At 42.4% G+C, this 12,582-nt stretch overlaps 1 protein-coding gene across 1 annotated transcript; it reads right to left on the reverse strand.

Annotated features, from left to right (window-relative positions):
• Positions 1-533: 533 nt before the first annotated feature.
• ABRAXAS1 (abraxas 1, BRCA1 A complex subunit) lies at positions 534-6,468 on the reverse strand (the record flags this gene model as incomplete). Its single annotated transcript, XM_079534568.1, has 9 exons — positions 534-1,046; positions 1,184-1,295; positions 1,718-1,802; positions 2,256-2,375; positions 2,756-2,949; positions 3,777-3,843; positions 4,418-4,454; positions 5,656-5,746; positions 6,382-6,468. The coding sequence occupies 9 exons, from the start codon at positions 6,466-6,468 to the stop codon at positions 622-624; spliced, it is 1,218 nt and encodes a 405-aa protein (XP_079390694.1). The 3' UTR covers positions 534-621.
• Positions 6,469-12,582: the final 6,114 nt, after the last annotated feature.

Below are 12,582 nucleotides of genomic sequence, written 5' to 3' on the forward strand. Positions count from 1 at the left end.
TAGATACTGAGTTGAGAGGGTTATCATTCTAGACTGTTTACCCTTGGGGAGTGTAAGGAGTGAACTGATTTGTTGTTAATGTTCTTCCCTCTAGACGTACAGACCACTAAAGTTATCCAGAGGTCTTGCTGAAGATCACTTTTTCCCTTCCATTTCAGAAAGAGACAATTAAGTACCAGATAGCTAAGGATAAGTAAAAAAATATTAAAAACTTTGTTATATATAAACAGCTATTTCTAAGATACATCCGATTTGATGTTCTGCACATCACCTGCTGAGGAGATGCTCATTGTTGGAGTGGTCCTGAAATCTTCAGTAGGAGCTTGAAGTTCTATCACTGAGGCATCAAGTGAGATTATTGGAATGCTAGCATAGTGCTAGCATGGTTTTAAAACCCTGAGATAGAGTATACAGACTTGACTCTGCAAGGCAAAATTAAGGAATGTCATTTAGACTCTGCTTGACTTGGGCCAAACAGGATTTGAGTATTTAAAAATACATCTTTGTACTTTACAAAAACTCAGTAAGCTGTTTCCATCCCTCTAGTGCAGTAATTTATGTCACTTTAATATGCTGGCAATTGCTTTTTGTACAAATGCATCTGGGCAAATCATTAAGTGATCAGAAAGTGGGAGAGTATGAATATTCATTTGTATCTTTGGGATTTATCAATGCTTCCTCGTCTGTTTCAGTGCTACTCAGTGCAAGCTTTGTTTCTTGGTTGCTGTTGTCTTCATCTTGGTGTAATTCTTGGTCAAGTTGCAGCGATCTTAATTTCTTAAATGATTTTGGTCCTGTTGTGGTGTCTTTGACTTTACGCTTGATTACTGGTTTTGTTTCAGCTTCAGTGAAGTCCCCTTCCTCTGCCATGAGAGTCAATTTGTCCATGATGTTAATATTATGGTCAATCTTACAACAGTTCTTAGAGATCCTTCCTTCGAAGGAAACAATACATGTCTGAAGTCCAGAATTGGGGAAAAATGTTTTCAGTGCCTGACAAAGCAAAACATTCTCCTTTGGTTCTTCTAGGTGATCTTTGTTCCCTCCTGAAAAACAATGGTTACAGACCCTCTTGTGTACTTCCACCAATACTGCTCTGGGTTCCTCAAGTTCACAAGTGTTCTTTTTCCAACAGTGAAATAACTTTGCTGTCTTACCAGTGCTACCATTGGACATAACTTACCTGAAGAGATCTTGTGTTGCTTTTTTCTGTTGATTTCTTCTTTTAAGTGTCTCACCTCTGTTAGGAGTTTCTCTACAGATCGTTCACTGACTTCTACATCAGAGCATATTTTCTGGAAAGAAAAATATCACTTGAGATCAGCTGCATTAACAGAAGTAGAATTCAGTTTTAGCAAAACCTGTAAAGGTACTGACTTTCTGATATTGGTAATAGTATTAGAAAGCTGAAGTAATGAGGTTGTTTTTTGGAGATGAGAACTCCAGCCTTGTATTGAGTGAGGTTCAATGTCTTTTACTTGTCCTCACCTGCCCAAAAGAGCTAGAGATGATAATTTCCAGAAATAATCCTCTTTAAAGATCAATCCAAGCATTCTGAGAAATTCTTTAAAGTTTAACTTATATTTGCAACTGTTATGTAGAGCAAAGAACTTTCAGATCTTGCACTGTACCTTTAACTTGGTGCAGGATTCTAAATGCTTTGCTTGACTGTTTGGTACTGCTGAAAATATCTATGCTGTGGGTATACTCAACTGACCTTCAGCTCCTCCTGCAAGGTGGCATACATCTCATTTATCTTGTGAACCTCCTGTAAGGATCCGTCTTCATAAAAGAATTCTGACCTGTGGGAAAATTAAATGGTATAACTGAAAATTGATTCCGGTGGATAGCGATGCTCATCTGAAAGGAACTTCGTTAAATAAAGAAGCATTCTAGGTTTTCACTGCTTTGTTTTAGGATTAGCTATTCTTAAGTCAGATCTTCTAAAGCTTATTTTATGTAACTTCAAGAGACCCCTTACTGAAGATGGTACTGACTACTGGCTGATGCATAAAATTGTAAGGGGGGGAAAAAATGACCTGGACCTTTAGTTTGAAGTAAGAAATCTAGTATGAATTGCTCTTGTTAGGCTAACGTTCTGGACTATTTTTTAATTCTAGCAATAGTATTGTGTATCTCTTGTCACCAAGACTTAAGTTTTGTTTCCAGCTGTGATTACCTTATGTAGGCTGGTGCAGTGCTAGGTGCCTATTTTGACTGTTCTCACTGCCAATACTGTAAGGTTTATATTGTACCTGTGTTGTCTTACTGCTCTCACAAAGCGAGAAGATGCGCAGGAACCAGACACTGTTCTGTAACCTTGCTGTTCTGCCATACCCAAGTTGGTAACGACTAGAGGAACTTTCTGAAAGAGACTTGAAGAGCATAAGTGTGAGAAAGTGCCACGTTAACATTTAAGCTTCAGTATTTCAATGTCCCCTCTCACTGGGCACCACAACTAGAGGTGCACAGTATAATTCTTGCTGGATATCACACACAGGTGACTAGACTTTGAGCAATAGTTCTGTATATGGTTTAAAACTGCTTTTGTATGTCAGGCATGCTCTAATGCAGTTATTTCCTTGTTAAACCCAGCCGCTTAGCAGCTTGTCTCAGTAGCTTCATGAAGCCTACTAAAAGCTGTAATTAAAATAAATGAGTCCTAATAGTAACTCGATTACACCCATAAAAATAAAAAGCGAGTCAAATCAGGTTATTTAACAGCTTTGTTAAAACTAGAAAACAAACTGATTACCCTTCTTGTGGCCGGTGTAAGGCATGTTCTAGCCTGTAAGTTGAACAGCTTTCTGTCATCACACTAGAAGTTAAGAGAAGGAATACAAGGCCTTGGTTTGATAGGTGTGACTGCAAGTTCTTATGTAGAAGTCTTTCCCGGAATGTCATGACCTGGTCTGTGTTGCGTCTGAATTTGTACCATCCTATTACACTCTGCAAACAGAACAAAGCTTATCAGTACTGCCCTTAAATTACAATGTCAATATATTCCATAATGGAGCAAAGTGGGAAGTTCAGTACAAAGGCATTGATCTAAATGGTTCTGTGTATGTATTTAAGCAAATACTTAACTGTAAATGCCTGGAATGCCTAAGACTATGTTCTACTATGACAACATCTCTTGTTCTGGAATCCACTGAAACAGTTTTCTGAGGCTATACTCAACCTGGTAGTTTGCAAAGGTAATTTAGCTACTTAGCCACTTGCTGCTCTTCAGTTTATACTTTCCCCTTGAAAAATGTTCTTCTACAGAGAAGACAGTAGGTGAACTTGCTTCTGCTTAACTAAGGGAGTGAACTGAAAATTGACCTCAATTGGTCTCAGTCTAGGAGTCAGCGTAATTGATTTTGGATGTTGAAAAAGTTCACTTAGGAAAAAAACAAAAGAATGAAGTTAGAATCCTAGATTCATGGAATTGCTCATGTTGGAAAAGATCTTCAAGTCCAACCACAAACTAGCCATACTACCCTAATTCTAACAACCCTCTGCTAAATCATGTCCCTGAGTACCATTCCCAAACAGTTTTTAAACACCTTCAGAGATGGTGACTCAACCACCTCCCTGGGGAGCCTATTCCACTGTTGTGGCAAACCTTAGTCAAAGATGACCTAAATTAATACTATTCTTTAAGGGAGCTGTCTTGACAAGCAGTATATTGGAGTAGATGGAGGGAAAAAAAAAAATAAAAAAAAAATAGAATCAAACAGAACAACCCCCAAAAGCTGGGATAGTCCTTTGGCACGTATTAGATTTGAAAATACCTTCTTACAGCCTGACAGTATTTTCCTCAGGGCTGGTTCATTCAGTTCTCCTGCAGAATTATAAAAGCTAGAAGAAAATTATGACAATTAAGACTTTTGTTGTAAAGTGCCTCTCTGGCAATGTTTGTATTTATTAATTTGCGGAAAGATTGCAGAGGGAAATCATGCTGTGATTTTCCTCTCATCAGAATGTAAATCTGCATGGCTGTGTTCCTATTTACAACAGAACTTGATAAATCAGTCTGTGAAATGACTCCTGATTTACAACTATCAGGTGTTTTTTCTGCCCCACTCAGGACCCTGTGTTTCTATTTTCTGATTGGGTGAAGGGTCAAGATATGCTATTTTTGAAAAGCAGTGGTGTTGTTTTTTGCAGCAGACTGACATCATGCTTGTAGTTTAGTTCCACAGCTCACTAAGGTGTGGTGTACCACATCTCTACATAAAGAGATACAAGCACAAGCAATATGCATAGAACTAATATAAGAATAACAAGACTTTTAGTATCTGTAATTCTACAGAGATGACATCATATCTATTGTATCCTGGTGATTTTCTCAGACATATATTACAAGTTAAACATAATTTTGACTCAACAAATGTTAAATATTAACTTTTTCTACATCTTAAAATTTTCTTACCTGAACAGTTGGTAGCATGGAATATGCTTCTGTATATCTGAAATGAGAAATCGATGTTACTTGGTCTGTCAGCTCAAGATGTACATTTTTCTGTGTGCTGTCATGGCAACTGTTACAAGGACGAGGAAGAACTTTAATGCTACAGCTTTGTATCAAACTATTGTCTACTTAAAGGAAATCTTTTAAGAAAGTCTAACCCAGATTTCTTTCCAAGTGTAAAGAGGAACTACTTCTATAAGTTATGTATTTTTGATACATTTTTGTCAAGTGGGAAATCAAATTTGTCACTTAATTTTTCCTTCCTTTGAGTACAGAATTAGAAAACAATACAGTATCACAGAATGGTAACTTTAGTTATGTTGCAGCAGCATCTGTGCTTTGCTAGGCAGGGAAATAAAGCTGGAGAACAGGGTGTGTGGGAAGCATGGGGTAACTTTCTACCACTGAAAAGAGGATAAGGGATAGCATTCAGAATCCTCTTTTTTACCCATTGTCTCCACAACTTTTGTTGTTACAAATTTTCTAAAATCAAGCAAATAAAGTGATCAAAGCAACCAAAAAGAGCCTCACAAAGTTTAGAGCAACTAATAATGGCCAAGAATTTGGGTAGTGTGATCAATGGCACCACACTTTCCTCAGACTTCAGGTTCAGTAGTGAGATTCAGTGGAGGAAAGTTAAACCAAGGTAAAAATGAAAAATGAGATGTGACTTCTCTGGTGTCAGTAAGGTTGGAAAGAAGGCATGTATTACTTTTTTTTTTTTTTTTGTATTGACTGTGTTCTGAAGGAATGAAGTTAAATTTATGTATGCATATATTCTTCCTTAGGGCTACTAGAGTATACGTATCTGCTCCCACTGCAGTGTAGATTTTACAGAAAAATGCTGCCATCTGCTCAGTGAAGTACATAATTTGCAACATCCACAGTATTTTATAAGTTTCAAGTTCTGTATTAAGCATGAATGCATTGAAGTTCACATGACTGTAGGCACTAAAGTTCACTTTCTGCCAGGCAACTGCGCTTCAAGCAAAGTAGCAATGCTCAAGGAGCTAGGAACTTGTGTTTGTTAAAATTTATCCTTTTCAGATTAAGATTACCAATTTTTTAGCAATTAAATGTTGTAAAATAAGCTGCATGTGCCCAGCTGGATGTGAATGGGCAGCCCAGGACCTAGCAGTTGCGTGCAGTCACAGCTGTCCTGGCAGCAAGCTTGTTTTGAGAAATGAGGATGCACTGACCGATTGTATAAACCACTTCCACATCGTCCATCTGTGAGTCGGTGATGCTGTTCTTGGCCTCACCTTTCACATCTCCAAGGAGAAAGCCTTCCTTTTTCGGGAGAGAACAAAAGGTCACGTTAACTGACATCTAACAGGAGTTCGGTCTTAACTGTAAGTAAACACCTTGGGGGGCGAAAAGTGCACAGATCAACAGAGCAGGTTCTCTTTCATTTTTAAATGTATGCAAACACTTGGAGCAAAAAGTTGGGCTGCGTTCTCAGGCGTTTATGAGAAAGGGCGCCGCGTGCGGCTGTCCGTGCGCTGCTTCTTCCGCGCCCACAACTTCTATCGGCCCCCGGCAGAAGCGCTATGGCTGCCGCGGCACCGCACCGCCTCTTGCCGCTTCCTCCTAGCTTTAGATAGGAAATAAAAAGCAACTTTCCGGCGTCGTTAGTGGCGAAAGCAGCCGAAATAGCAGCGGGAACCCTGCCGAACGGCCCCGCGTTGGGGCACGGCCGTCAGCAGTTGGCGCATCGCCGTCAGCGGGGCTCCCCGCCGGCAGGGACGCGCCGCCCGCCGCTCTGCCCGTCGCGGCACCGGCAGCGGCAGCCCCGGGCGCGGGCAGGCCGGCGGCTGCGGGCTGCGACATGGCGGCCGAGCGCTGCCCGCGTGCGTGCACAGCGGCCGCCCCGCCCCGCCCGGCCGCCTCTCGCCGCCCGCCCTCGTCCCGCCCGCGGCACGCACCGTGTCCGAGTCGGTGCTGAGGTGCTGGAAGGCGAGGGCGCCGAAGACGAAGCCCGAGAGCAGCGCTGACGTGCTCTCGCCCTCCATGCCCCCGACAATGGCGGGCCGCGCCGCGGCGGCGGGAGCCCCCAGCGGTCGCCGGCGGCAGGGCAGGGCTCGGCGCGACCCGTCCGTCCTGTGCCGTGCCTTGCTTTACCTGCGGCCTGCGGTCCGTCGGCGTGACCCTCTGTGAGATCCGTGCCGACCTTGGCGCGTTCCTGCAGCCCGTCCCTTCGCCTGGATGAGGGACGCCTGTTCCTTGCAGGGGAGTTGGACTAGATGGCCTTTAGGGGTCCGTTCCAACTCAAATGATTCTACGGTTCTAAGAAATCAAATAATTCCCAAGTGTGAATACCTCCCTTAAAGGAGAAACAATATGATTATTGAGCAAGGCAGTTTAGCAGGTGGGTCCTGGGAGCAAACCGAGATGTCCTGGCTGGACTGGACTTTAAGTTAAAGCATCAAAACAGCAGTGAAACAGAGCTGCTTGGGTCATCCTGCTGGGAGTTTGGGTGGAGCAGACTGTATTTCTGACTAAAGAGTAGGAAGCTTGTGTCAATCCACCTCAAAATGTGTCCTGGCACAGAGCTGGCAGAGCTGGCATCTGCAGAAGGGAAACAGGGTATGCTGCTGTGAGTGTGTCTGGAGACACGGTGGGAATCTTCTGAGCTAATAACCTCAGAAATTCTGGGAAGGAGACAGCGAATAACATAGAGCAGCTATCTGACAAAAGCACATTGCACCACTCCTCATGGTATGAACGGAGTCTCTGCAGTTTCTGTTTTGACTTGTTTTAATAGTCATATTCCCTTTAATATTTGCAGTAATGTTATCTTTTCCACCACATTCTTAGCAGGTGTTCCTGATCAGAATGCAGCTCTAAAAACCTCCTGAAGAAGGGAGAGGTGGAAGTTACAGCGTTCTTAGAAATGAGGTAGGAATCTGTTTTAAAGGCCACTGGGGTTTCTTCATTTCAGGAAAGGAAATGCTTAATTTTGTCTTTCATCAGGACTACTGTTGCAGTAAGCGCCCGCTCCGCTTCCCCAGGAGACTGCAGCTGGGCCAATTACTGAGGTGACACCAATGTGATGAGCAGCAAATGGCGTTTATTACACATATACACTAGCTTATATAGCCTAAGTGCTTCGTTTACGCCCCTAAGGGCACGAACCACCCATCTATCATAGAGCAGGGAGAGGGCCTAACGCGTCACACCCCGCGGGGGGGGGGGGGGGGGGGGTCTCGCAGTCTCACAGTTGCTGACAACAGACTACCTGTGAGCTTATTATTTGCTTTTTGTATAAGTAAAAAATGAGTTTTTGCATAATATTTATGCACCTGTAGTCTCTCAAGGGGTGTTTCCATTGATTTGGGGGTGTCACGTGTATTTTTATATGTTCTTATCTTTCATTAGAAATGAATGTTTTCAGTGCATTTTCTTTTCCTTTTAAACCTGTCAGCAAAACTTAGAAGAAGAATGGCTATTTCTGTAATACTTATTTTTAAATAAAGTTAAGTATATTTAAATGCATGCAAATGGTACTAATACTCAGAAGAGGAGAATTGTTGCACTTCTTACCTATTCTCCCAGTGAAGAGAAGAATTGTCTAAGTGGTTTTTTGGTTTTGTTTTTTTTTTTTTTCCCTACCTCAACAAGCTTATAAATGAACAGGGGATGACAAATTCTTCAGGTGATGCAAAATGACTGCAAAGACGAATGGGAAATAGCTATCAGGCATTTCTTGCAATCCTGGCTACAGGGCATTAGATGAATGTGTAATAAATACTATGCAGCTGAAGAGATGTATTGGAGCAAACAGTGACATGGATTATGTTGCCTTGGTAAAAGGCAGCAAGAGTATAAGGATGTGACTAGCTTACATAGCTGTTTGTGGAGAAAATGGTGAAAATGAACATGAATTCTGGCATCTTTCAGAAATTGCCCCCAAATTCCCTGTACTGTGATTGCAGCCACTTCTATACCAGAGCAGTGGGGATACTTTATGCATTTAATCAGTGTGAGAAATGCTGGGCATTGACATATTATTCTTCAGTATTCATTGCATCCAAAGAAAGGCAAGATCTGGAGCACAAGTCCTACAAGGAGCGGATGAGGGAGCTAGGATTGTTCAGTTTGGAGGAGAGGAGGCTCCAGGGAGACCTCATTGCTCTCTGTAACTCCCTGAAAGATGGTTGTAATGAGGTGGGATTTGGCCTCTTTTCCCAGGTAACAGTGATAGAATGAGGGGTAATTGCTTTAAGTTGCACCAGGAGAAAATATTTGGAAAGAGCAGTGAGGCATTGGCACAGGCTGCCCAGGGAGGTGGTGGAGTCAGCATTCCGTGGAGGTGTTCAACAACTATGGAGATGTGGCACTGGGGGTCATGGTTACTGGGCATGGTGGGGTGGTTGGGTGTGTGTTTGGACTAGGTGACCTGAGAGGTCTTTCCCAGCCTTAATGATTCCATGATTCTTTAATGGTACGCAAATCATATACAAGATATGTATTGACAAATGTGCATTATTGAAAGCCATGCGATGCCTAATCGTCTGATCTGTACACTGTTGAGTTAAACAAATGTAGGCAGATCTCTAGTGGACTCCCAGATTTTGTGATATAAAGATGTATCCTGATATGGTGATTAAGGTTTTGTAATGACTGAATTTATCTTCTGAGGAAACCATAATGCTAGTGTGGTCAGAGCTAAACATGTTACAATCATCCTAATGAGTAATACACTGCTTAAACATACTTCTTCAATGTCATAATTCGACTGTTGACAGGCAGAGATAACCTATAAGTAGCACAACTCTGTGGTCAGATGCAGATACAGACCTATTTTGTGACACAGATGAGATCTCTGCTGACCTAAAGAACAGCAGAGATAGGTCAGTTAGAGTATGGATGCAGAGGTGTGGATATTTGCATTTTGTTGCATGAGAACAGTGTGATTTCCATATATGAATATTCAGACTGAAATTGCTCACCATAGAATGGGTAATCTTTAAAGTAATTCTGGTGACATGGAGCTCTCTCACAAGTGAAGTACAAACCTCAGTGTTTATAAAAAGCAGACCCAAGGTACCAGAGATTATTTCACTCCTGTTTAGCAACCAGGTGAGAAGTCTGCACAATATGAGGTTGAAACATCAGGAAAGTTTTATCAAAAACCAAGAGGGCCTTTCTTCATTATTATTATTTTAATATTACTGTTATTGTTAAAACTGGTAATAGTGCTATGTTTGCTTCTCCACACCATGGAAAAATGAATGGGTCATAGTTCCAGTTCCCTAAGACAACCAAAAAGCATTGCCTAATAGTAACAAATGAGTAGAATGACCTCAAGAACTGAGAGCCAAGAGTGGGCAGTTGACGCTGTTACGGCAGAATAACCATTTCTCACAGAATACAAATGTCTCCCAGCTTTATTGGGCAGCCAAAAGTCATCTGTCTGGATTAAAAGCAGCTAATAAGCATGTGAGTCATGTCAAAATAAGCTGATACTAGCAAGAAGAAGGTTCAGAAAAATTGCTTTCTGTCATAAGTAACCTCTCAGACTGTTAAGTCACAATGGAGGTATTTGTTCTATGGCCACAAAAAGGATATGTTTACCTGTGCAGTTGGACAAAAAGTTGGAATTTTCTGTTGCTACGGCAAATGTGACATGCTGGATGAAGAGCAATAGACTGTCAACATCCCAGCTCCCTCCACCCCCCTGTACTTTTTTTGTTCCCCCTCTCTACTCAGTAGTACTTCTTAGCAGGCATAACTTTGCTGCTTGTTCTGCTTTTTTGGGGATTACCTGTAGAAGCTGTCATGGCAGCCCCGAGGAAGCCTCAGAGGTCTTGGGCTGAATGGTTTGCCAGGAAAATTACAGCTAACAGAGGGCTGAAGTCCTGTCACTCAGCAGTGTGGAAGGGCGAGCCTGGGGAGGGGTTTGGGTGCTCTGTCTTTTTAGAAGGTGAAAGGGAAGAACTACGCTGTCTGTTCGCATTATTATTCTGATTTGTGGGAATGTGACTTGATAAAGGTTAGGGAGGAAGCGCAGATGATAATTTCTCACAGGATGGAAAACAAATCTCCCTCACTCAGTAGAGGAAAATTCTACTTCCTCTGTGCAGGGTAAGGAAATCTGTCTCCTTTTAAGAAAGGATCCCTCTTACCTATACCTAGGCTTATTGCCAATTAAGGCTGTTGCTACACCTCACTGTTATGTCCTGACGGGCTATTGATATTTAATGTGGCCCACCTTTCCTGACTCGAGTCAGGTTCCAGAAACTACCTCCACCCTCCCGCCCACAGGTTTTAGCACCCAGCTGGCGTGCATGCCAGTCACCTGAGCTGAAGCTGAAGGCAGCTCTCAGATGTGCTGCATTGTGCCTCAGGATCAGCATCTTATCATCTACAACCCCCTGCCTTGTGCGACCATATGCTAGCAGGGCAGGCAGCTATAGGAAGAGGCCAGAAATGAGAATGTAGGAGGTGGCAGCTAAAGAGGGATGAGCAAACAGAACTGTTTTTCTAATAAATAAATACAGTTTCTAGAGAAGCTTAGAAGAACCTATAACTTGGTGAGATGGGTTGGGAATGGTGGGTAATGGTGCACGGCGCAGGACTGGTTGCATGGTAGTCAGGGGCTTGTAGTTGCCATTGAGAAAAAGAGTGATGGGAAAGCAGAAACCATAAAAATGTAACTAAATGTTTTTTTTTTCAGAAGATGTAATATGCTCAGAAATAGATTATCAGAGGCAGATAAATAATGAGGGGAAGATGACAAAAATTAGATTGTGGAAGAAGGTGCAGTGGTGTTATGAGGACCTGAAGTCTGATATCCAGCAGCAAATCTGAGGACACAAGAGATTACTTGACTCATATGGCAAGTGAAGGATGTGATGGTATCGTGAGCTTGTAACAAGAAGCCTGTTTGTTGGTCCCTGGGTGTATGGTACGAACTGGAGGACTTAGTGTTGGGCAGCGGCGCTCTGATTCTTGTGTTTCTGTTCATGACTGGAGCATATGGGTCACGTTTTCTAGAGCACTGCTGCTTTAATTCCTGAAGAATCCGGTGTGTGTGGAGTGAGGCTGCTCCACCACGCAAACCAGACCATGGTTTGTGGGGATGGGAAGTTTCAAATGTACAGCCCCTGCAGTTATGCAAGCTTGTAAATGTGACCACCTGCAAAGGAAAGATCCTTCATGGATCCACACATAACTGCTTTGGAAGTCCCAGAGCAGTCATTCCACCAATGTCAATTGATTTATTCTGTGGTAAGGTTTTAAGTGGTGTCGGTGGGCTCTCCATAGCTTCTACGGATACAGTTACTTCTGCTCTTCCTCTGATGCATATAGAAGGACAGGCTAGGGGCTGGAATTAGGGGCTGTACTGAATCTTTCCTAAAATACTATACTAATTATTGCTGTTTCATAGGATAGAAGGTGAAACCTCCCTATCTAATGTGTTTGGATTCATAGAATCACAGAATGGCCAGGGTTGGAAGGGACCTCAAGGATCATGTATCACCAACCCTCCTGCCACATGCAGGGCCACCAACCTCCCAATTTAATACTAGACCAGGCTGCCCAGGGCCTCATCCAATCTGGCACTGAACACCTCCAGGGATGGAAGATCCACAACCTCTCTGGGCAGCCTGTTCCAGTACTGCAAAGATGTGTGACTTGTTTCGTCACCACAGTGCATTTTGTAACCCTGTGATACAATTTGGCTAATTTCTTGTAGAACAAGAGGGAGCAGGTTTTATTTGCTTCTGATGTTGATTCCTGCCTGCTGCAATTTGCATCTACATCTCAGAGGTATTAAAACAAACAAACAACAAGTAGCTGACTTAAACCTAAAGCTTCAGTTTGGTTCTTGTGGTGAAATACTGAAACGAGGCAGTCATTTCAATGTGAGGTAGAAAGTCTGACCAAGGAAGATAGTAATTTGACTACACTTCATTTGGAGAAGTTCTTTCTCTGCATTGTGGTTTTGTTTTTTTTAGAAGAGAACATTTTAGATTATTTGAAAACCACACCTACTTGATTTTGTATTATAATTTATTGGCAGGACACCTTGGGTAAACTATTTGACATATTGACAAGTCCTCATTTGACAGCACCTTATTACCAGACACATATTCTTCTACCCTGTGTTATATCTGGTG

The sequence above is a fragment of the Tetrao urogallus genome (genome assembly GCF_951394365.1).
Source record: "Tetrao urogallus genome assembly, chromosome: 4".
Taxonomy (NCBI): domain Eukaryota; kingdom Metazoa; phylum Chordata; class Aves; order Galliformes; family Phasianidae; genus Tetrao; species Tetrao urogallus.